The sequence below is a fragment of the Pristiophorus japonicus genome, chromosome 7 (genome assembly GCF_044704955.1).
Source record: "Pristiophorus japonicus isolate sPriJap1 chromosome 7, sPriJap1.hap1, whole genome shotgun sequence".
Taxonomy (NCBI): domain Eukaryota; kingdom Metazoa; phylum Chordata; class Chondrichthyes; family Pristiophoridae; genus Pristiophorus; species Pristiophorus japonicus.
Window position 1 is genome coordinate 194,350,191 of NC_091983.1, and position 23,751 is coordinate 194,373,941.

Sequence of the window (23,751 nt, forward strand, 5' to 3'; positions counted from 1 at the left end):
TTCAAAAAGGGTGTAAAGATAAACACAGCAACTGTAGGCCGGTCAGTTTAACCTCGGTAGTGGGGAAGCTTTTAGAAACAGTAATCAGGAACAAAATCAACAATTACTTGGATAGGGGTGGATTAATTAAGGAAAGCCAGCATGGATTTGTTAAAGGCAAATAGTGTTTAACCAACTTGATCGAGTTTTTTGATGAGGTAACAGAGAGGGTTGATAAGACTAATGCGGTTGATGTAGTGTTCATGGATTTCCAAAAGGTGTTCAACAAAATGACACAAAGTAGGCTTGTCAGCAAAATTGAAGCCCATGGAATAAAAGGGACAGTGGCAGCCTAGATACGAAATTGACTAAATAACAGGAAACAGAGAGTAGTGGTGAACGGTTGTGTTTCGAACTGGAGGAAGGTATACAGTGGTGTTCCCCAGGGGTTGGTTCTAGGACCATTGCTTTTCTTAATATATATTAAGGACTTGGACATGTGTGTACAGGGCACAATTTCAAAATTTGCAGATGTCACAAAACTTGGAAGTATAGTGAACAGTGAGGAGGAGAGTGATCGACTTCAGGAAGACATAGATAGGCTGGTGAAATGGGCAGAGAGGTGGCAGATGAAATTTAATGCAGAAAAATGTGAAGTGATGCATTTTGATAGAAAGAATGAGGAAAGGACACATAAAGTGAATGGTACAATCCTAAAGGGGGTGCACGAACAGAGAGACCTGGGGGTATATGTGCAGAAATCGTTGAAGGTGGCAGGGCAGGTTGGGAAAGCAGTTTAAAAAGGCTTAGTAGATCCTGGGCTTCATAAATAGAGGTATAGAGTACAAAGTGTGGAAATTATGATGAACCTGTATAAAACACTGGTTCGGCCCCAACTTGAGTACGGTGTCCAATTCTGGGCACCACACCTTAGGAAGGATGTGAAGCCCTTGGAGAAGGTGCAGAAAAGATTTACAAGAATAATTCCAGGAATGAGGGACTTCAGTTATGTTGATAGACTGGAGAAGCTGGGGTTGTTCTCCTTGGAGCAGAGAAGGTTGAGAGGAGATTTGACAGAGGTGTTCAAAATCATGAGGAGTCTGGACAGAGTAGATGGAGAGAAATTGTTCCCATTGGCAGAAGGGTCAAGAACCAGAGGTGATTGACAAAAGAACCAAAGACGATGTAAGAAAAAACTTTTCGACGCAGCAAGTGGTTAAGATCTGGAATGCACTGTCGGAAAGGGTGGTGGAGGCAGACTCCATTTGATCTCTCAAAAAGGAGTTCAGTAAATATGTGAAGGAAAATAATTGTTGGGCTACGGGGAAAGGGTGAAGGAGTGGGTCTAGCTGAGAGTCGGCACAGGCTCGACTGGTCGAATGGCCTTCTTCCGTGCTGTAACCATTCTATGATTGTACCAGAAAGATTAATTTGTCATTCATCTCTTTCGCTAATTCTGGACCTTGTGCACAAATTAGCTGTTGTGTTTGCCTAGAAGACAACATGACTACACTCCAAAAATAATTAATTTGCTTTTGGACAACTTTTTAAAATTCTTTATTCATTCATAGGATGTGGGCGTCATCTGAAAACTTGGATTTACATCTCTATATTCCTTTATCCAAGTAATGAAGGTATATGGTGAAAAGCTGAGGCCCCAGTACATATATAAAAGCAAAATGCTGCAGATGCTAGAAATCTGAAATAAAACAGAAAATGCTGCAAATAAGCAGCAGGTCAGGCAGCATCTGTGGAGAGAGAAAGAGAGTTAACGTTTCAGGTCGGTGACCAGCTAATGTAACACCACTTTTTTAAAAAGGAGGGAGAGAGAACACGGGGAATTATAGACCGGTTAGCCTGACATCAGTAGTGGGAAAAATGTTGAAATCAATTATTAAAGATGAAATAGCAGTGCATTTGGAAAGCAGTGACAGGGATCAGTCCAAGTCAGCATGGATTTATGAAAGGGAAATCATGCTTGACAAATCTTCTAGAATTTTTTGAGGATGTAACTAGTAGAGTAGACAAGGGAGAACCAGTGGAAGTGGTGTATTTGGACTTTCAAAAGGCTTTTGACAAGGTCCCACACAAGAGATTGGTGTGCAAAATTAAAGCACATGGTATTGGGGGTAATGTATTGACGTGGATAGAGAACTGGGTTGGCAGACAGGAGCAGAGAGTCAGAATAAACAGGTCCTTTTCAGAATGGCAGGCAGTGACCAGTGGGGTGCCGCAGGGTTCATTTCTGGGACCCCAGCTCTTTACAATATACATCAATGATTTAGATGAAGGAATTGAATGTAATATCTCCAAGTTTGCAGATGACACTAAGCTGGGTGGCAGTGTGAGCTGTGAGGAGGGTGCTAAGAGACTGCAGGGTGACTTGGACAGGTTAAGTGAGTGGGCAAATGCATGGCAGATGCAATATAATGTGGATAAATGTGAGGTTATCCACATTGGTGGCGAAAACAGGAAGACAGAATATTACCTGAATGGTGGATTAGGAAAAGAGGAGGTGCAACGAGACCTGGGTGTCATGGTACATCAGTCATTGAAGTTTGGCATGCAGGTACAGCAGGCTGTGAAGAAGGCAAATAGCATGTTGGCCTTCATAGCTAGAGGATTTGCGTATAGGAGCAGAGAGGTCTTTCTGCAGTTGGTGAGGCCACATCTGGAATATTGTGTTCAGTTTTGGTCCCCTAATCTGAGGAAGGACGTTCTTGCTATTGAGGGAGTACAGCGAAGGTTCACCAGATTGATTCCCGGGATGGCAGGACTGACATATGAGAAGAGACAGGATCAACTGGGCTTGTATCCACTGGAGTTTTAGAAGAATGAGAGGGGATCTCATAGAAACATATAAAATTCTGACGGGATTGGACAGGTTAGAGGCAGGAAGAATGTTCCCATTGCTGGGGAGGTCCAGAACCAGGGGTCACAGTCTAAGAATAAGGGGTAAGCCATTTAGGACCAAGATGAGGAGAGACTTCTTCACTCAGAGAGTGGTTAACCTGTGGAATTCTCTACCACAGAAAGTTGTTGAGGCCAGTTCGTTAGATATATTCAAAAGGGAGTTAGATATGGCCCTTACGGCCAAAGGGATCAAGGGGTATGGAGAGAAAGCAGGAAAGGGGTACTGAGGTTGAATGATCAGCCATGATCTTAGTGAATGGCAGTGCAGCTCAAAGGGCCGAATGGCCTGCTCCTGCACCTATTTTCTATGTTTCTATGTTTCGAAACGTAAACTCTGTTTCTCTCTCCACAGATGCTGCCTGACCTGCTGAGTATTTCCAGCATTTTCTGTTTTATTTGCCCCAGTACATATCCCTGGGGAACATCACTTGATGCATCCTGAAAATCAGGGAACCTTCCCTATATCCATACTCTCTGTCTCCTACATCCTAAACTATTACCAACCCATGTAACATTGGTTAGTTCCAGTTCCATGTGCTTTCATTTTTGATCATCTCTATAGGTATACCTGTTTAGGTACATACATGTGTGTTCACAATGGTATGTACATGAGTCCAGGCAGGTTCACATCTTGCATGCTACACACATCACTCTAGGCTCTGATCCTGCCAGACCTATTTATATATTTAACCTAATAGAAATGATTTTTAAGTTATTGGTTTTTGAATTATTTCATTTACTCACCCTATTGTTTTTACTTAAAGATGTTTTGAAATTTTAACCCTTCCCAAGTGGCAGGAAAGGAATGGGGTTACAGCTAAAATTAAGTCGTTCCATTTCCTACTCCGTTCCTGCGATTTCCCATTTTAATGCCCTTGTTGCCCCACTTTCACCGTTTCCCCCATTCCCCACCCCAGTGCAAACCCTTGCATCACCCACCCACCGCTCCGCCCCTAGATTACCTTGCTGCCGGCAGCCTTCTCTTGGTGCCAGCTGGTCATCTCTGGATGTTCGTCCCAGCATGCCCCCCGCCCCCCCCACCCACCAGCCAGTTGCTGCTTTGCGCCTGAAGCAGTAGCATTAAATAAAGCCCGGCAGTTAAAATGTGCAAACACAACCGCATGGGATTGCTGTCCGTTCCTGCTAGGAGTTAAAATCGTCTCTTTTAAATTAGAGTATAGATGAATAATTACTTTAAAAAACTAATTCAATGAAAAATAAAATGAGGGCTGTTCTCACTTTAAGAGCCTTACGGTGGATTGCCCCACCCCCCCACTTCCACCCCCGCCTCCCCCCACCCCCCATCGCCACCAGATGGGGCGCACAAATCTGCTACCATGCCGTTCTATCCAAGAATCGCTCTTGAATCTGTGAGAGTCTGTACAATCTGTGTTCCCTTTCAGCCTACACACTAAATACTGACAATGCTCCTCTTGTTAATCTGTGTGACATTTACCACACTCTTGTTATTTTTGCTCTACTTCTGTGGCAAGGGCAAGCAACTGGAGTATATAAGTGGAAGTCGGCAGAGGGGTAATGCTGGTGAATCAATGGTGCAACAAACAGGCTGTAACAGCCTTAAATTGACAGAAATAACATTCGGCCAGATATTGTAACTCCAAAAATGGAACCGATCCAGAAATTGAGCTTATTGAGGTGGTAATTGGCACTGCCAATTCAATCTTTGTTCTTTGCTGGTTTAGTGCCGATGGTATTGGTCACTTGGCCAAATGTCAGCAGAGAAATGATCCTCGATCTCAGCTGTGATGGTGGTGGGGATAGGATGCTACTGAAATGAGTGAAATAATAAGCCAGAGTTCCCACTCCCGATCTCCATTCTTTGACCCCTGCTGGAGAATTGTGAATGTTTGGATGCTGAGTAAGGACATGTGTTGTCTCACAATCGCTGAATACCTTATACCACCCCATCTGTCTACTCTCAATCATCAGCAAAGTGTTGGAAGGTGTCATCGACAGTGCTATCAAGTGACACTTACTCATCAGTAACCTGCTCACTGATGCCCAGTTTGGATTCTGCCAGAACCACTCGGCTCCAGACCTCATTACAGCCTTGGTTTAAACATGGATAAAAGAGCTGAATGCCAAGGGTGAGGTGAGAGTGACTGCCCTTGACATCAAGGCAGCATTTGACCGAGTGTGGCATCAAGGAGCCCTAGTAAAACTGCCCATCAGTCTACTCTCAATCATCAGCAAAGTGATGGAAGGTGTCATCGATAGCGCTATCAAGCAGCACTTACTCACCAATAACCTGCTGCTCCAACACAGCTCAAGAAGCTCGACATCATCCAGGACAAAGCAGTCCACTTGATTAGCATCCCATCCACCACCTTCAATATTCACTCCCTCCACCACCGGCGCACCGTAGGTGCAGTGTGTACCTCTACAAGATGCACTACAGCAACTCGCCAAAGGCTTCTTCGGCAGCATTTCACAAACCCGCAACCTCTACCACCTAGAAGGACAAGGGCAGCAGGTGCATGAGAACACCATCACCTGCAAGTTCCCTTCCAAGTCACACACCATCCTGACTTGGAAATATATCGCAGTTCCTTCACCATCGCTGTGTCAGAATCCTGGAACTCTCGCCCTAACAGCACTGTGGGAGTACCTTCACACACGGACTGCAGCAGTTCAAGAAGGTGGCTCACCACCACCTTCTTGAGGCAATTAGGAGTGGGCAATAAATGCTGGCCTTGCCAGCGATACCCACATTCCTTGAACAAATTTTTTAAAAAGCCATCACTGTCTAAAAACTAAAGCTTGATTAACTGCAAGGTGCCATGTTCAAGGACTAACTTCTCCCAGAAACACCTGGCGCTACTGAATCCAGAGCTGCTGCTCAGGCACGTCTGTGTCATGTGTCCACCTGGTATTGTCCAAAAAGGTTTCTTTTTTTTGGCCTTTTGAATGAAATAAAGTAATGGCTTTGCTGCTCCTGTACTTATTGCAAAATCCTGTTGGTCCTTTACACAGCGATGGAGGCTGTGATCAGTACTGTGCCATCTTTGCCCCCAGCCACCCCCGTCTGTTACTTTTTTGTGATATGGTTTATTAAGAGGAAGACAAAGGGAAACAACCACAAACCCCCTTGGCGGCTGCTAAAGAAATCTGCCTGGCCCTCTCCTGGGCCACAGACACCTGTTTCCTGACCGCAGAGTAAGAATGCTCCTTCCCCCACCTGTGTGAGGACAGAATCAGCTCGCTCATGATGCCCTGCACAGTCTGGTAGCCCACAGGCACTCACTGTCGAGGCTCACATGAGGAATGGCTATTCCAGCAAGGTTCTGGATAGTGACATGCCCATGGAACTATACAACCATGAGGGAGTCAACAACTTTAGGAGAGGAAGGGAGAGGTCAGAAGATGGCGGTTCATTGATTTTCCCAGTGCAGCACTCAACCGACTCACCCACCTCGTGCTTACCATTTAAGAACTTTCATAAATACGTTTCCCCTTTAAATTAAAAAATCATTTACAGACGTTTCAGATTTGCAGGCACCGTAATATTCCTGTTCCGTTCCTTATAGCTGATGGCTAGGCATGGAGTGGATAACGTGCAGGTAGCCTTGGCTTGTCAAACAGTGCAGAAAAATTCTCTGATTGCAGCAGTACAACAGGCTCTGTTCTGTTCCATGGAGAAAGCTGCCCATACCATGGATTCTAAGGTATGAGAAACTCTTTTTATAGTTCTGTCTTTCCTTTCATTATTGGAATCATGCTCCTTATTTTCTGTTCTTTCACTCGAGCCACTTGGCAAGAAGAACTGCAATGCTCCCCCACGATTTGTACTAAACTCTTGACTCACTGGCTTCAGGCTGCCAAGAGTTCAGTATGCACACGGCAGGCAAGTATTTCTTTAACTTGTGCAAAAGCCTTCTGTACTCCACGTAGTTTACTTCCACTGAGTAGACCCCATGTTTTAACATGAGAACATAAGAAATAGGAGCAGGATTAGGCCATTCGGCCCTTCGAGCCTGCTCCATCATTCAATAAGATCATGGTTGATCTTCTACCTCAGCTCCGCACTATCCCCATATCCCTTGCTTCCCTTAGTATCCCAAAATCGATTGATCTCTGTCTTGAATATACTCAATGACTGAGTCTCCACAGCCCTCTGGGGTAAAGAATTCCAAAGATTCACCATCCTCCGAGTGAAGAAATTCTCCTCATCTCAGTCCTAAATGGCCAACCCCTTATTCTGAGACTGTGACCCCTGGTTCTGGACTCCCCAGCCAGGGTCAGTCGGAAGGAAAAGCTTGCTACCAGAAAAAGGTCTGACTTGATCACATTTTAGTCAGAATTTATTTTGTGCTTGTTGTAAATATGATTTCCCTGCCAGTACATTTAAGGCAAAGCACTGTAAACCTCTTGGCAAATCTCCTTTTCCTGAATTAGTTGAACCTTGCTTGGTTCCCAGTAGATCTCGGTTAAGCAGTGCAATGGTGGACTGTGTCACAGAACAGCAGCAGATGTATTTACATCTCATTGTTCGTCTCTTCAGTACAGGGATTGCCAGTCTCATTCATGCCATGGGGTGGTGGGGGAGAGGAGAAAGTACCGAGCAGACTTTTGTTGCTTCCCTAGACAGGGAGGAGGGAAATTCAAATGGTCACCTAGAGCCACCCACATAAATGTCCAAATAAGGTGCTTACTTACAGGTCGAGGCCAGAGAGCAGGCTACTTGTCTCCCCCTTGCACTTAGGCCAGGCAAATATATAAAAGCAAGGTACTGCGGACGCTGGAAATCTGAAATAAAAACAGAAAATGCTGGAAATAATCAGCAGATTTGGCAGCATCTATGGAGAGAGAAACAGAGTTAGCGTTTCAGACCGATAACCATTGGAAGGTTAACTCTGTTTCTCTCTCCACAAATGCTGCTGACCTGCTGAGTATTTCCAGCATTTTTTGTTTTTACTCCAGGGAAATATATACATCTTTTGAAGTTGCATTTAGGCTACCATGTATTTGACACTGATACTGATGCTGGTTAAATCAATTTTTAAGGATGGAATGTCAAGTTACAGGAGTCAGGACAACTTAGTTGGTACAAGTCGTTCTAGCCCTGCCAGGGAGTCAGAAAGCCAACAACTCGCCATCTCACTCGGACTTGCCCGCTCCCTCGGAAGTCGGAAACAACGGCTTGCCGCCATAAAAAGGTACGACCTGATCACATTTCAGTCAGTATTTGTTTTTTGTTTCATAGAAGTAAAGGTGCAGTCACTGCAATAAAGAAATAAATGTGGAGAGCAACGGATCTGTGAAACCCCCTAATGAAGGGTGGCAGTGATGGGCACAGTCCTGCTGAAATGCCAGCTGTACAGATCATCGGCGTACATCCGGTAGGGATCCGAGGTGGGATTTTCCTGCTTTGGTAAGAAGTTGGCACGTCAAGCCCACCCAGCTTGAATTTGCCATGGTCAGGCTAATGTGAGCATTTTTGGGAGGAGCACTGCTTGCACCAGGAGATCTGCCTTTGGGGGAAGGGAGGGGTAAATGACTGCACCAGAGGAGAGGGGCTGACTGCCTGCAGAACAGCTGAAGAGGAGTCCACATTTTTTGAACGTCTTTTAATGTTACAGGGTCTTAAGGGAGGAGGATTTTTTAAATTTCAGTGCCCCCCCACCCCGCCACCATGGTATTGTTGGAGGATAATAAAGCGCTGGATCCTTTTCATCGTTGTTATTGGTGGTAATGACGGGAAATATGATGCCATCCTATCATTACCACCCACGTTGAACATTTCCACCCATAATTGGGAAGACATATTAAATAGCTGCAGTCCCTTCCAGCGGAAAATCCAGAAGAAGTGGTGACCACTTTGTCGCCAGCAAGACAACTCCCTACCCAATGTATCCACCAGAAATTGGACAGAATGGGAATGGATAATCGTGCCTCCTAAAACTACATTTCGTAAAGATACGGATTGTATGTTTAGTACCAGTCCTCAATGCACCTTAACAGAGATCTTTTTGTACAATAGTTGAGATCCTTATGGTACATTTCCACTCCAGGACATGAGCACTTACACTAGACTGACATTTCAGTGCACTACAGAGGGAATGCTTTATTGTTGGAGGTGTTGCCTTTCTGACGAGACGTAAAATGGAAGCCCCGCTTATTCAGGTGTTCTTAAATGATTTCATGACACTATTTGAAAGGGAGCAGGCTGGAAGTTATCACAATATCCTGGCCAATATTACTCCCTCACCAACACTGCCAAAATGGATTTTTTGCCCTTTCATCTCAATTGCTGCTGGGGGGGAGTGCTGTGTGCAAATTGACTGCGGCATTTGCCTACATAACAATACTGCATTTCAAAGAAAAAAATAATTTACGGGATGTGAAGTGCTTTGGAATATACTGATACATTAGTAGAGATGTTACTGTACAGTAGTAGAGATTAGTATAGATTCTCAGTACATCAGTAGCTTTTCTACAGTGTTGGTTTAAATTGTGATCTTAGTAATGAAACATTGCCTGTTTTTGGAAAACTGTATTTTTTTATATATTATTCATGTGAAAACCACTATTTAGTCATTTATTATTTGACCTTTAATTATGCCTGTTTTAAAATGGAACTTTGGTGCCATTGCCTGATAACTCGTGTAAAAGTCCTTCATGATGCAACTTGGAGAAGAGTTTGGATGAAATGACAAACTTTAAAAATTGTTCATTTTAGCTTATAAGCTTGCAAAGGTTCAGATTCTCTTTAAACGATGTACGAATTGTGGGTAAAATCAATCTTACAAACTTCTTGTTAAAGGAAAGATCTAAAATTCTCAGACAGTATCAGTGTACATAAATAGAAAGTGACTTTAAGCAGCAGTTTGTGTGATGCTTAGTTTGCCATTTTGTAATGGAAATAAATAACGTCAAAGCTGTTTATAACATTCGAAGCCAAAAATGCCAATCTTTTGACTCCAGTTGTTTACATTGATGTTGGACATGACCTTTGGAGGCCAAACACATGTGTTATATTGATACATACACAGATAAATTCAGTCTGTATGTATGTGTATGAGTGAGCTAGGGAGAGGGAGAAAATGATAAAACCGTAAAAAAAAATAAAGGGGGAAATGAAAAAGAATGAGTAAGTAAACCTATCTTATACCAAAGAAACAATAAAGATGTGATGACAACATGAGCAGACTTTCATGGCTCCCGCATCGCCCACCCCAGCACTGGACAGTGCCCAGGCTTAACCCATCCCTTGGACATCGCCCACCCTGGCATTGGACAGTGCCCAGGCTTCGCCCACCCCTAGACATCGCCCACCCTGGCACTGGACAGTGCCCACCCCTAGACATCGCCCACCCTGGCATTGGACAGTGCCCACCCCTAGACATCGCCCAACCTGGCATTGGACAGTGCCCAGGCTTCGCCCACCCCTAGACATCGCCCACCCTGGCATTGGACAGTGCCCAGGCTTCGCCCACCCCTAGACATCGCCCATCCTGGCACTGGACAGTGCCTACCCCTAGACATCGCCCACCCTGGCACTGGACAGTGCCCAGGCTTCGCCCACCCCTAGACATCGCCCACCCTGGCACTGGACAGTGCCCACCCCTAGACATCGCCCACCCCAGCACTGGACAGTGCCCAGGCTTTGCCCACCCTGGACATCACCTACCCTGGCACTGGACACTGCCCATGCTTTGGGTGCACAGCTATTTCCTGTTTCAGCTCATTAACATGGTCTGGGTGCAATCCCCGGTGCAGCCCACCCTCTTTAGCACCCTTCCCCAGCCTGGCAGGCGGTACTTAGCGCCAGCAGAAATGGGAGGGAATTTAGAGATCAGCAACTTGAAGGCCACAATTGCTTCCAGATAGCTGGCAGGGGAAGAGGGAAGGAGAGAATTAAAATGAGATCTTCCTTTCCAGTCTTTGACCTTTCTCTGGAAGATCCAGGAGCCTGGCCATAGTGACTTATTTCACTGACAAGCAACTATTATCCCAGGAAATAAGGCATTAGACCGGGACCAGCTATTCCAACCTCATTAGCATGCCTATGATGCATCTCTGGTAATGGAGGCAAAACCTTGGAGTTATTCAAGAGGCAGTTAGAGGGAGCATAGGTTTCTACAGAAGGATGAGGTGATGGGCAAAATGTTACCTGTATTTATTTATGCGATCTATTTGAAATTATACCACATTGCTCAGATTTTGGTTGTCGCAGACAATAGTCCTTTGGCTTCTCTGACTATTTCTAGGCTTGTTAACAAAGCTACTTGCAACATAAAACTAGATTTTGTAATCCGGTGCCCCAGTAAGGAGCCTCACTCGCTGGGACCTTGGGCTCGCAGAATCATCCCTTAGACAACAACACGTCATCCATCTGTAAACAAGCTTCAGCAAAATGATTTATCTTGAGTTTCTAACTAGATTAAAATAACTGACAACAAAGAAACTGCAGCAATATCAATTAATCATTGAAAATAGGGCCAGTCTGTGGATCAAAGTTGATATGGGGCAGAAGTTACTGTAGAACAGAAAATTTGTCTGGAGTACAGAATTGATTAATTGCCACAGAATTAATCCAATTTTTGTAAAATGACAGCCTTGCATCTAGTGTGTCATCTGGACCTAAGATGGATGATGACAACTTGTTCTACTGATGACTTTTTAATTGAGTGTTGATTGATGAAAAGTAACAGGTTTACATCTGATAAGTTGGATAGGTTAACCGGGAACTTTAAGCGATCCGTCTTTTTCAGATGTAGACTGACCATCTGTGAATTTCCAGGATTTTCTGTTTTTTTCTTTCAGGTTTACACAATCTTAATTTCCCAGTATTCTTTCCATTTTTTTTTAAAATCATTTCTTTCCCCTTTTATTAATTCTGAACTGAAAAATGCATGAACAAACGGCCAGTGTCTTATTGTGTATACTTTGTTATAGAGATGTGATGATTTTGTTAGGGCGTTACCTTTTGATGTCTTGCCTTTGCAGGCCTCCGGAGGCATTTGTTTCAATCCAGCTGGAGAAGCTCGGCCCCCGTGACATGATGCTGAATCAGTTCCTTCGTAAGAAGAGTATCGCGGGGGCAATCATGAAAAACCCTGTGAGTATCGTCATTTAGTGTAAAGGATACAGGCCTGAAGACGGTAAGGGGCAGAAAGCAGAAGACTGGAGTAAAAGCTGTGTACAATTTTAGGGGTCGAAATTACCCTCCGACTGAAAGGGGGCATACTCACTGATCATGAAGTAGAGCGAAATTCAGCTCTTTAAATTGTTTTTTTCTTCCGTGCGGTGTTCGGGGCGGTAGTCGGCTTGGAGCGGGGCGGACGTCAGTTGGTGTCATTAGCACCGCACTGATGATGTTGTTAGCGATGCATCACAATGTCCCTTCCCTTCAGGAAGTTAGTTCTGCAGTTAGTTTAGTTTGGTCAACCAGGCCACCAGGGAGCATTCCAGCCAGACCAGCGGCCCGATACCGAGGAGAGGATGCTGGGCTGCCAACAGGCAGCCCAACTCAACCCGTAGGCAATTTCCCACTCGGGGTGGAAAGGGGTCGCTGCTGGTTGGGGTCAGCTCGTGCCCAACGGGGTGGAAACATGAGCGGTGCAGTGATGAGCACCACTAGAAAAAAATGGAGGGCAATTTATGAAATGTCGGCAACTCCGCGCCGATTAGGCGCTGAGTTCTTACCGACCCATGGCCGCCTCTTTGAGGTGATCACGGCTCTTATAGAAAGGGGCAATTTTGGCCCCTTGGTCTCTTTACCCAAGGAAGGATATACTTACCATAGAGGGAGTGCAACGAAGGTTCACCAGACAGATTCCTGGGATGGGGGAATTGTCCTATGAGGAGAGATTGAGTAGACTAGGCGTATATTCTCTCGCGTTTAGAAGAAAGAGAGGTGATCTCATTGAAACATACAAAATTCTTAGAGCTTGACGGGAAATGCAGGGAGGATGTTTCCTCTGGCTGAGGAGTCTAGAACCAGGGGTCACAGTCTCAGAATAAGGGGTCAACCATTTAGAACTGAGATGAGGAGAAATTTCTCTATTCTGAGGGTGGTGCATCTTTGGAATTCTCTAACTCTTGGGCTGTGGAAGCTCAGTCGTTGAGTATATTTAAGACAGAAATCGATAGATTTTTGAATATTAAGGGAATCAAGGGATATGGCGATAGTGCAGGAAAGTGGAGATGAGGTAGAAGATCAGCCATGATCTCATTGAATGGCAAAGCAGACTCCAGGAGTCAAATGGCCTGCTCCTGCTCCTAATTCTTATGTTCATATGTTCTTAAGCTGCTGTATCCCCATTTAACCTTGCGCTAATGTGGTAAAGTGACAGAGAGCAATGGATGGCTAGCTGTGAAGCATTAATATTTAAGTATTCCCAAGGTGCTTCGGGGCTTCCATCTGCCTCAGTGGTAAAGAATCCTAGAATCATAGAAATTCACGGCACAGAAGGAAGCTATTTGGCCCATCGTGTCCGCACGGGCCGGCAAAGAGCTATCCAGCCGAATCCCACTTTCCAGCTCTAGGTCCATAGCCTTGTAGGTTACGGCACTTCAAGTGCATATCCAAATACTTTTTAAATGTGGTGAAGGTTTCTGCTTTTATCACCCTTTCTGGCAGTGAGTTCCAGACCCCCACCACCCTCAGGGTGAAACCCTCAAATCCTCTCGAAACTTTCTACCAGTGACTTTAAATCCATGCTCCCTGGTTGTTGACCCCTCTGCTAAGGGAAACAGGTCCATCCTATCTACTCTATCTAGGCCCCTCATAAATTTATACACATCAATTAGGTCTCCCTCAGCCTCCTCTGTTCCAAAGAAAAACAAACCCAGCCTAACCAATCTTTCCTCATACTAAAATTCTCCACTCCAGGCAACATCCTCGTAAATCTCCTCTGTACCCTCTCTAATGCAATCACATCTTTCCTGTAATGTGGTGACCAGAACTTTATGCACTACTCTTGCTGTGGCCTAACTAGTGTTTTATATAGTTCAAGCATAACCTCCCAGCTCTTATATTCTATGCCTCAGCTAATAAAGGCAAGTATCCCGTATGCCTTCTTATCTACCTGTCCTGCTACCTTCAGGGATCTGTGGACATGCACTCCAAGGTCCCCTTGTTCATCTACATTTCTCAGTGTCCTACCACTGAGAAGCTACTTGTGAAGATAGAAGCCACAAACCAACAAGGGGCCTGCACCTGTCTAACCATCTGTTAATCTGTGCCATGTGTGTAAGTTACTTTTTGACTATATTTCAGTTTGTGAAAACTTTCCTTAGGATCTCAGCGCAGCAAGCTAGAACTATAAGAGTTTTACAGCACAGAAAAAGCCATTCGGCCCCATCACATCTGTGTTGGCTTTTTGCTAGAGCAATCCACAACTAATCCCACTGCTTCAATCTCCTTCCTATGGCCCTGTATCTCCCTTTGCTTCAAACATTTCTCTAACTTCCCGTTAAAAGTTTCATTGGTCACTGCCTCAACCACTCCCTGTGGCAAAACGGGGCCGAAATTGCCCCCCGCCGAAAACGCGGCACACCTACCGTGTTTCGACTGTTTTGACCACAGCAGTAGATGTGGCGGCCTCTTGCACGAAATTCCGCTCTTCGTCGTAGCACTGATGACGTCATCACGCTGGCGCGTCACCATGTCTCTCCCCTTCACTTAAAGGGGAGAGTCACTGCGAGTTCTGCGATTCTTTAAGTTCGGTCCACTGGGCCACGAGGGGGCTGCCAGGCTACCTGCTGGCCGCCCGGCCGAACCCGGGGGTATAATTGTCGGCCCGACATGGCAGTCGACTGACAAAAAAAAAAATAAGATGGCAGCCATGGCAGTAGGTCCTCCCCTTTAATGGCAGTCGCACCGCCATTTTACAAGCACTGCAAGCACAGTGCACTGACATAAAAAGCTGTCAGTGGCATCAAGCGGCGGGAGCAAGATTTTCAGCGCGGAATTTCGCGTTCGGGGAGCACATCGGCGGTGCGCACTCTGATGACGCACTTAGGACGGATCGGCAGTGGTAGTGGGGGGAGCGGGTCACCGGCGGGATACCGCGGGAGCGGAATGTTCAAAATGGTGGCCATTCCACAAAAAATCAGCGGCTATTCCACTCTGCTGCGTGGTTGCCGATTTCCGGCGGTAACAGGCCTTAAGGGAAGGGGAAGTTTCGGCCCCGTACATGCTTCAACAACCCTCTGTGTTTGCTAAAAAAAAACATCCTTCCAACCTCCCTCCTCCCTGTCTTCATGATAATTTAAAATTGATCATCTCTTGTCACTGACTCTCCCAGCAGGGAAAATAGCGTTTCCTCATTTACTCTATCAAAACATTATAATTTTAAAAGGCTCTATTAAATCTCCCCTTAGCCTTTAAATGTGAGTGGTTGGGTTTGACGAGCTTTCCCACTCCATTTTCTCCAACTTTCGACCTAAATTAAAGTGGTGCTATGAGCAACACAGTAGCAGTGATCAAAAATTTGGCAGATGGAGTATAATGTTGGAAAGTGTGAGGTCATGCACTTTGGCAGAAAAAAAATCAAAGAGCAAGTTATTATTTAAATGGAGAAAGATTGCAAAGTGCTGCAGTACAGCAGGACCTGGGGGTACTTGTGCATAAAACACAAAAGGTTAGTATGCAGGTACAGCAAGTGATCAGGAAGGCCAATGGAACCTTGGTCTTTATTGCAACAGGGATGGAGTATAAAAGCAGGGAAGTCTTGCTACAGTTGTACAGGGTATTGGTGAGGCCACACCTGGGATACTGCGTGCAGGTTTGGTTTCCATATTTATGAAAGGATATACTTGCTTTGGAGGCAGTTCAGAGAAGGTTCACAAGGTTGATTCCAGAGATGAGGGGATTGACTTATGAGGAAAGGTTGAGTAGGTTGGGCCTCTACTCATTGGCATTCAGAAGAATGAGAGGTCATCTTATCAAAACGTATAAGATTATGAGGGGGCTTGACAAGGTGGATGCAGAGAGGATGTTTCCACTGATAGGGGAGACTAGAACTAGAGGGCATAATCTTAGAATATAGGGCCGCCCATTTAAAACTGGGATGAGGAGAAATTTCTTCTCTCAGAGGGTTGTGGATCTGTGGAATTCGCTGCCTCAGAGAGCTGTGGAAGCTGGGACATTGAATAAATTTAAGACAGAAAGAGACAGTTTCTTAAACGATAAGGAAATAAGGGGTTATGGAGAGCGGGCAGGGATCGGGCAGGGAGAGTCCATGATCGGATCAGCCAAGATCGTATTAAATGGTGGAACAGGCGTGAGGGGCCGTATAGCCTACTCCTATTTCTTATGTTCTTATTCCTGAGCCTAATATTGCATTGAGGAGGCCACTTTGCTTGCTGGAGCTGAAAGTTGGTGCCTGCATATCAATTTTTGATGGTGTGTAGGTTCTGTTACCACTTTTATCTAAACAGCTCTGCAGACTTTCAATTTTGAACTAACATGGATTTTGTTATGTTCAGAATAAATTCACAGGAATGTATCATAAGCTCAAACTGTTGTGACCTTGGTCTCTTTCTTCAGACTCCAGAGTGAGGAAGCAGCATGGTGAGTCACTTTTTATACCTGCTTGCTCCAGGGTGCACAAGTGACCCTTAGGTCTCCCACAGGTGTGCCCCCTAGTGCCAAGTCTTACATTTTGGTGAGGTTTACATACATACATAACATCACTCCCCTGCAAAGTCTTATGTGCAAGTTATTTGCAAGTTGAGGCGATCTGGCAGCCCGTGTCCCTGGGTCGATCGCCTGGGTTGAAGTCCTGACATGGTGGGTTCATCCTCATGGTCAACGGCAAGGTTGATCATGTTCTTGGGTTGCTGGGGGCCAGGTCCTTTCACAGTGGTTCCTGGTTATCTGTAGTTCGCAGTTTGGTCTTGTCCAAATGCTTTACTCGTTAGCCCGGTACATGGTTTCACAATCAAATGCTCCGTTTTCATCACATACACTCCATTCTCCCCCTTGGCTAATGCAGTGCTAGCGGCCCAACTGGGGCCCTGAACATGGTCTACATCACTTACTCTGATGTCGCGTGGAGGGGCTGTGCAATCATGGTGCATTCTCTGTTGATGGCATACGGAAGGTTCAGTTCTGAGTGATTCTGTCTGGTGACTGTGTAACACCCAGTATAGCCGGGTCTGTAGAAAGTCTACCGTGACATGCGTGGTGCTAGGTTTGGTGATTTTGGCTGCCTGCTCTGGGCTATTATCGCTGACCCTGAGGTCTAGCAAGCCCAGGATGGCCACTATGGCCTTGAGACTTTCGGTAGTGGCGGGAGGCCTAGTGGTCCCCATGGATCTTGGGCCGTAGTATGGGGACCCCGGACCATCGACTGTGTGTAGCCGCCCTGCCTTACTTTGCAACGTTGGGATCAGCCTTTTGTCTCTGTGACAGATAGGTTGCCACATCCCGTCTAGCAGTTCACCTTTGGCAGACGGTAACGTGGGATCCTGGCTGGTCCAGGTCCTAAGCTGTGGGGCCGTTACAGTTGACCCCTCGCTTTCTAGCACTTCCACGACCATGAGTGGGTCTGCAGGCTGCGCCGTTTCCACCCCGGTGGTAGGCAATTGTAGCCAACTGAGGGCATTAGTGCCGCTCTCAATGCCTGGCCCGTGGCGGATCATGTTTCAGTGCACCGACAGTATTAGACATTCACGAAACAACGCATCGATAATGGTGCCTCTGCTCTCCCAAGCTTGTGGGATGAGCAGCTTGTCTGACTCGAGCACATTTTGGGACACTCTTTGGTACGCCTCTTTAGTCCCGTGGACACAGGCTGCTGTTTTGTTTAACTTATTGGATACATGTTCACTAGTTTGGGGCTCACCCGCTACTTTTGCTTGCTGCACAACACTCCCGACCCCGTGCGGTAACACATCACTTGCTACAAATACTTTGTTAGATACATATACAACCGGTTGGTGTTCGCCCGCTACTTTGGCTTGCTGTACAACATTCCTGACCCCCTGTGATAACACATCACTTGTTACAAGTACTTTGTCAGATACATATACGACTAGTTGGTGTTCGCCTGCTACTTTGGCTTGTTGTAAGGTACCCCCAACCCCATATAATGGTACATCATTGGCCACGAAAGACAGCTCACAAGGGTTACATAGTGCACACAATTTATTGGAGCGTAATGGGTTCCTGGCCTTCACAGTGGCCGCCCCTTTACCTTTGCCCCAAACCCAGTTGTCTTCCTTGCTGGGCGACACATTCCTCCGTTCCATTGCGGCGACCTCCCATGGTCTAGATGCTCTCTCGTCCCGTGGTCTGGACACCCTCTCGTCCGTGTCCGTGATGCCGACTGCCGGGATCTTCCTCCCCAGGTATTTTGCCTCTGGCGTCGGGAAGACGCATTCGGATCATTTCGGTCCAAGTCCCACTCTGCATGGTTGACCTGGAGCCTCAGCTATCGTCGCGAAGAAGTCGTCGGCTTCGGCTGTTGGGTACCGCGCCTGTACCTCTGCTCGGTTGATCTTTACCTCCTCGTGGTTGTGATGAGTGGCTTGTGCCTTGGGGATCTGCAAATGGATCTGCACTTCGAGTCTGGTTCAGCTGAAGGTGGGGGCTTGCTCAGCCTTTGAGAAGGGGAGACCTCGTTCGCCGGAGAAGGTACGCAGAGGTCTTCCCAGTTCCATCAAATCTTCCCTATCCACCTCCTGCCAAGCGGCGTTGGCCCATTATCTGAAACAATCCACAATGGTAAATCATGCACCGCTCCCTCATGGAATACTCGTATGTCCGCACGACCAATAACTGGTATCAGTTCCTTGGTGTAGGTGCGCAGCTTTGCCTGAATCGGGATCAGCTCGGGTCGCTGTGCTTCGTCGCTCCACAGCCTCTCAAATGCCTTCTGGCTCATAACTGATTGACTCGCCCCCGTGTCTACTTCCATGGAGACTGGAGTGCCGTTAAGTTCAACTTTTAACATTATCGGAGGGCTTTTGGTGGTGAAGGTGTGTATCCCATATACTTTCCTCTTCATCCTCAGGTTGAGTTGCCTCTCCTGCTCATTCATCGTGATCCTCGTTGGATTGGTTGTCCTCTCCTGACTCTGCCACATTCGCTGGAGGTACCCCATTGTTCCACAGCCCTTGCATTGACATTGATGAGCTCGATGATTGCCCCCGCAGCGCCAATATGGGGCTAATGGCTACGCATTCACGCCCCACGGCGGACTCTGAGTCACTCTCGGCCTAGGTCGCCTCTGCAACCGTGTGGGCCCTGCCCTGTGCCGTTCTGCCTGCTGAAAACATTATATTGTGCACAGTACTTGCCGGTGAGCTTCGATTCTGTGAAGATATCTGTCTCGTGTTATCGCTTGTGGATATGAAGGCTTGGGCTATCGTGATGACCTTGCTCAGATCTAGGGATTCGGTAGACGGCAGTTTGCGAAGTATGACCTCGTGGCCAATTCCAAGCACGAAAACGTGCCGCAACATTTCCCCCAAGGATCCTGCAAATTCACACTGCTCCGCAAGGCGTCTTAGGTCGGTGACAAAACTCACCACGTTCTGGCCCTCGGAACGACGGTGCGTGTAAAAGCGGTACCTGGCCGTCAGGATGCTCCCCTTTGGATTCAGGTGTTCTCTAACCAGCATACACAGCTCTGTGTAAGATTTTTATGTTAGTTTGACCGGTGCCAGCAAATTATTAAGGAGGCCATATACTGATGACCCACATACGGTGAGGAAAATCGCCCTGCGCTTGATCGCTGTTTCAGCCGTGTCCAATTCATTGGCCACAAAGTACTGGTCGAGGTGCTCAATGACGGCATCCCAATCATCACCCTCAACAAATCTCTCAAGCATACCAACGGCAGCCATTACCGCGTGAAAGTTCGTGATCCATTACTTGTCGCCAATTTGTTATGTTCAGAATAAATTCACAGGACTATATTGTAAGCTCAAACTGTTGTGACCTTGGTCTCTTTCTTCAGACTCCAGAGTGGGGAAGCAGCATGGTGAATCACCTTTTATACCTGCATGTCCCAGGGTGCACAGGTGACCCTTAGGTCTCACACAGGTGTGCCCCCTAGTGGCAAGTCTTACATTTTGGTACAGTTTACATACATACATAACAGATTTCGTAGTAGGATTCTCTTTATTCCTTGATTCTGAAGATGAAGGTGGTGAAGTGAGGATATGGAAGAGACTAGATTGGAAGTACTTTGAGGCATTGCAGATATCTGTTTCCTACAAAACATTACCCACTCCATAGGATTTACAGACATAGAAGGTCTTACTTGGATATCTCCTCACAATTCGAGCTCAGAAGGCTGTGCTGCCCTCCAGAGGCATATGTCAGCTGATGGTCGAAGATCTGTAACCCAGGAGAACAGCATTGCCTCATATCAGTCAAAGTCATCATTGTCTTGAATTTCTTTGCAACTGGATGCTTCCAGGCAGAATCTCATAAATTTGTTGCTTAGTCAAACAGCAGCTCATCATTGCAAAAAGGTCATCAATGCGCTCTCCAGGTGAATCATCCAGTTCATTTCTTTCTAAATAGAACCAGCTAAACAGAGAATGAGCTATCCAAGTCTATATACTGGCATACTGGACTGAAGGGTAGCTAATGTAACACCACTTTTTAAAAAAGGAGGGAGAGAGAAAATAAGTAATTATAGACCAGTTAGCCTGACATCAGTAGTGGGGAAAATGTTGGCATCAATTATTAAGGATGAAATAGCAGCGCATTTTGAAAGCAGTGACTGGATCGGTCCAAGTCAGCATGGATTTATGAAAGGGAAATCATGCTTGACAAATCTTCTGGAATTTTTTGAGGATGTAACTAGTAGAGTGGACAAGGGAGAACCAGTGGATATGGTGTATTTAGACTTTCAAAAGGCTTTTGACAAGGTCCCACACAAGAGATTGGTGTGCAAAATCAAAGCACATGGTATTGGGGGTAATGTACTGACATGGATAGAGAACTAGTTGGCAGACAGGAAGCAGAGAGTCAGGATAAACTGGTCCTTTTCAGAATGGCAGACAGTGACTAGTGGAGTGCCGCAGGGCTCAGTGCTGGGACCCCAGCTCTTTACAATATACATCAATGATTTAGATGAAGGAATTGAGTGTAATATCTGCAAGTTTGCAGATGACACTAAACTGGGTGGCGGTGTGAGCTGTGAGGGGGACGCTAAGAGGCTGCAGGGTGACTTGGACAGGTTAGGTGAGTGGGCAAATGCATGGCAGAATCAGGGGAAGTCATAACGGGGAACAAAGAAATGGCGGACCAATTGAACAAGTACTTTGGTTCGGTATTCACGAAGGAGGACACGAACAACCTTCCGGTTATAAAAGGGGTCGGGGGGTCTAGTAAGGAGGAGGAACTGAGGGAAATCCTTATTAGCCGGGAAATTGTGTTGGGGAAATTGATGGGATTGAAGGCCGATAAATCCCCAGGGCCTGATGGACTGCATCCCAGAGTACTTAAGGAGGTGGCCTTGGAAATAGTGGATGCGTTGACAGTCATTTTCCAACATTCCATTGACTCTCGATCAGTTCCTATGGAGTGGAGGGTAGCCAATGTAACCCCACTTTTTAAAAATGGAGGGAGAGAGAAAACAGGGAATTATAGACCGGTCAGCCTGACATCGGTAGTGGGTAAAATGATGGAATCAATTATTAAGGATGTCATAGCAGTGCATTTGGAAAGAGGTGACATGATAGGTCCAAGTCAGCATGGATTTGTGAAAGGGAAATCATGCTTGACAAATCTTCTGGAATTTTTTGAGGATGTTTCCAGTAGAGTGGATAAGGGAGAACCAGTTGATGTGGTATATTTGGACTTTCAGAAGGCGTTCGACAAGGTCCCACACAAGAGATTGATGTGCAAAGTTAGAGCACATGGGATTGGGGGTAGTGTACTGACATGGATTGAGAACTGGTTGTCAGACAGGAAGCAAAGAGTAGGAGTAAATGGGTACTTTTCAGAATGGCAGGCAGTGACTAATGGGGTACCGCAAGGTTCTGTGCTGGGGCCCCAGCTGTTTACACTGTACATTAATGATTTAGATGAGGGGATTAAATGTAGTATCTCCAAATTTGCGGATGACACTAAGTTGGGTGGCAGTGTGAGCTGCGAGGAAGATGCTGTGAGGCTGCAGAGCGACTTGGATAGGTTAGGTGAGTGGGCAAATGCATGGCAGATGAAGTATAATGTGGATAAATGTGAGGTTATCCACTTTGGTGGTAAAAACAGAGAGACAGACTATTATCTGAATGGTGACAGATTAGGAAAAGGGGAGGTGCAACGAGACCTGGGTGTCGTGGTACATCAGTCATTGAAGGTTGGCATGCAGGTGCAGCAGGCGGTTAAGAAAGCAAATGGCATGTTGGCCTTCATAGCGAGGGGATTTGAGTACAGGGGCAGGGAGGTGTTGCTACAGTTGTACAGGGCATTGGTGAGGCCACACCTGGAGTATTGTGTACAGTTTTGGTCTCCTAACCTGAGGAAGGACATTCTTGCTATTGAGGGAGTACAGCGAAGGTTCACCAGACTGATTCCCGGGATGGCGGGACTGACCTATCAAGAAAGACTGGATCAACTGGGCTTGTATTCACTGGAGTTCAGAAGAATGAGAGGGGACCTCATAGAAACATTTAAAATTCTGACGGGGTTAGACAGGTTAGATGCAGGAAGAATGTTCCCAATGTTGGGGAAGTCCAGAACCAGAGGTCACAGTCTAAGGATAAGGGGTAAGCCATTTAGGACCGAGATGCGGAGGAACTTCTTCACCCAGAGAGTGGTGAACCTGTGGAATTCTCTACCACAGAAAGTTGTTGAGGCCAATTCACTAAATATATTCAAAAAGGAGTTAGATGAGGTCCTTACTACTCGGGGGATCAAGGGGTATGGCGAAAAAGCAGGAATGGGGTACTGAAGTTGAATGTTCAGCCATGAACTCATTGAATGGCAGTGCAGGCTAGAAGGGCCGAATGGCCTACTCCTGCACCTATTTTCTATGTTTCTATGTTTCTATGCAATATAATGTGGATAAATGTGAGGTTATCCACTTTGGGGGCAAAAACGCGAAGACAGAATATTATCTGAATGGTGACAGATTAGGAAAAGGGGAGGTGCAACGAGACCTGGGTGTCATGGTTCATCAGTCATTGAAAGTTTTGGTCTCCTAATCTGAGGAAGGGTGTTCTTGCTATTGAGGGAGTGCAGCGAAGGTTCATCAGACTGATTCCTGGGATGGCTGGACTGACATATGAGGAGAGACTGGATCAACTGGGCCTTTATACATTGGAGTTTAGAAGGATGAGAGGGGATCTCATTGAAACATATAAGATTCTGACAGGACTGGACAGGTTAGATGCGGGTAGAATGTTTCCGATGTTGGGGAAGTCCAGAACCAGGGGACACAGTCTTAGGATAAAGGGTAGGCCATTTAGGACTGAGATGAGGAGAAACTTCTTCACTCTGAGAGTTGTTAACCTGTGGAATTCCCTGCCGCAGAGAGTCGTTGATGCCAGTTCATTGGATATATTCAAGAGGGAGTTAGATATGGCCCTTACGGCGAAGGGGATCAAGGGGTATGGAGAGAAAGCAGGAAAGGGGTACTGAAGAAATGATCAGCCATGATCTTATTGAATGGTGGTGCAGGCTCGAAGGGCCGAATGGCCTATTCCTGCACCTATTTTCTATGTTTCTATATTCCCACAGTTGGAAGGCGCAGTTGACAATGTATGTGCCATTCAAAACATAGAAACATAGAATCATAGAAAATAGGTGCAGGAGTAGGCCATTCAGCCCTTCTAGCCTGCACCGCCATTCAATGAGTTCATGGCTGAACATGCAACTTCAGTACCCCATAGAAACATAGAAAAAGCAGAGTGGAAAACCCC

General features: G+C 46.1%; 1 protein-coding gene across 3 annotated transcripts in view; it reads left to right on the forward strand.

Annotated features, from left to right (window-relative positions):
• Positions 1-23,751, forward strand: part of LOC139267396 (uncharacterized) — a 277,107-nt gene that overhangs the window by 76,649 nt on the left and 176,707 nt on the right. For all 3 annotated transcript variants that reach the window (XM_070885663.1, XM_070885664.1, XM_070885665.1), the window contains 3 exons: positions 6,441-6,578; positions 7,918-8,069; positions 11,863-11,974. In XM_070885663.1, the coding sequence (XP_070741764.1) occupies positions 6,441-6,578; positions 7,918-8,069; positions 11,863-11,974 (402 nt within the window). The remainder of the gene's footprint in view (positions 1-6,440; positions 6,579-7,917; positions 8,070-11,862; positions 11,975-23,751) is intronic.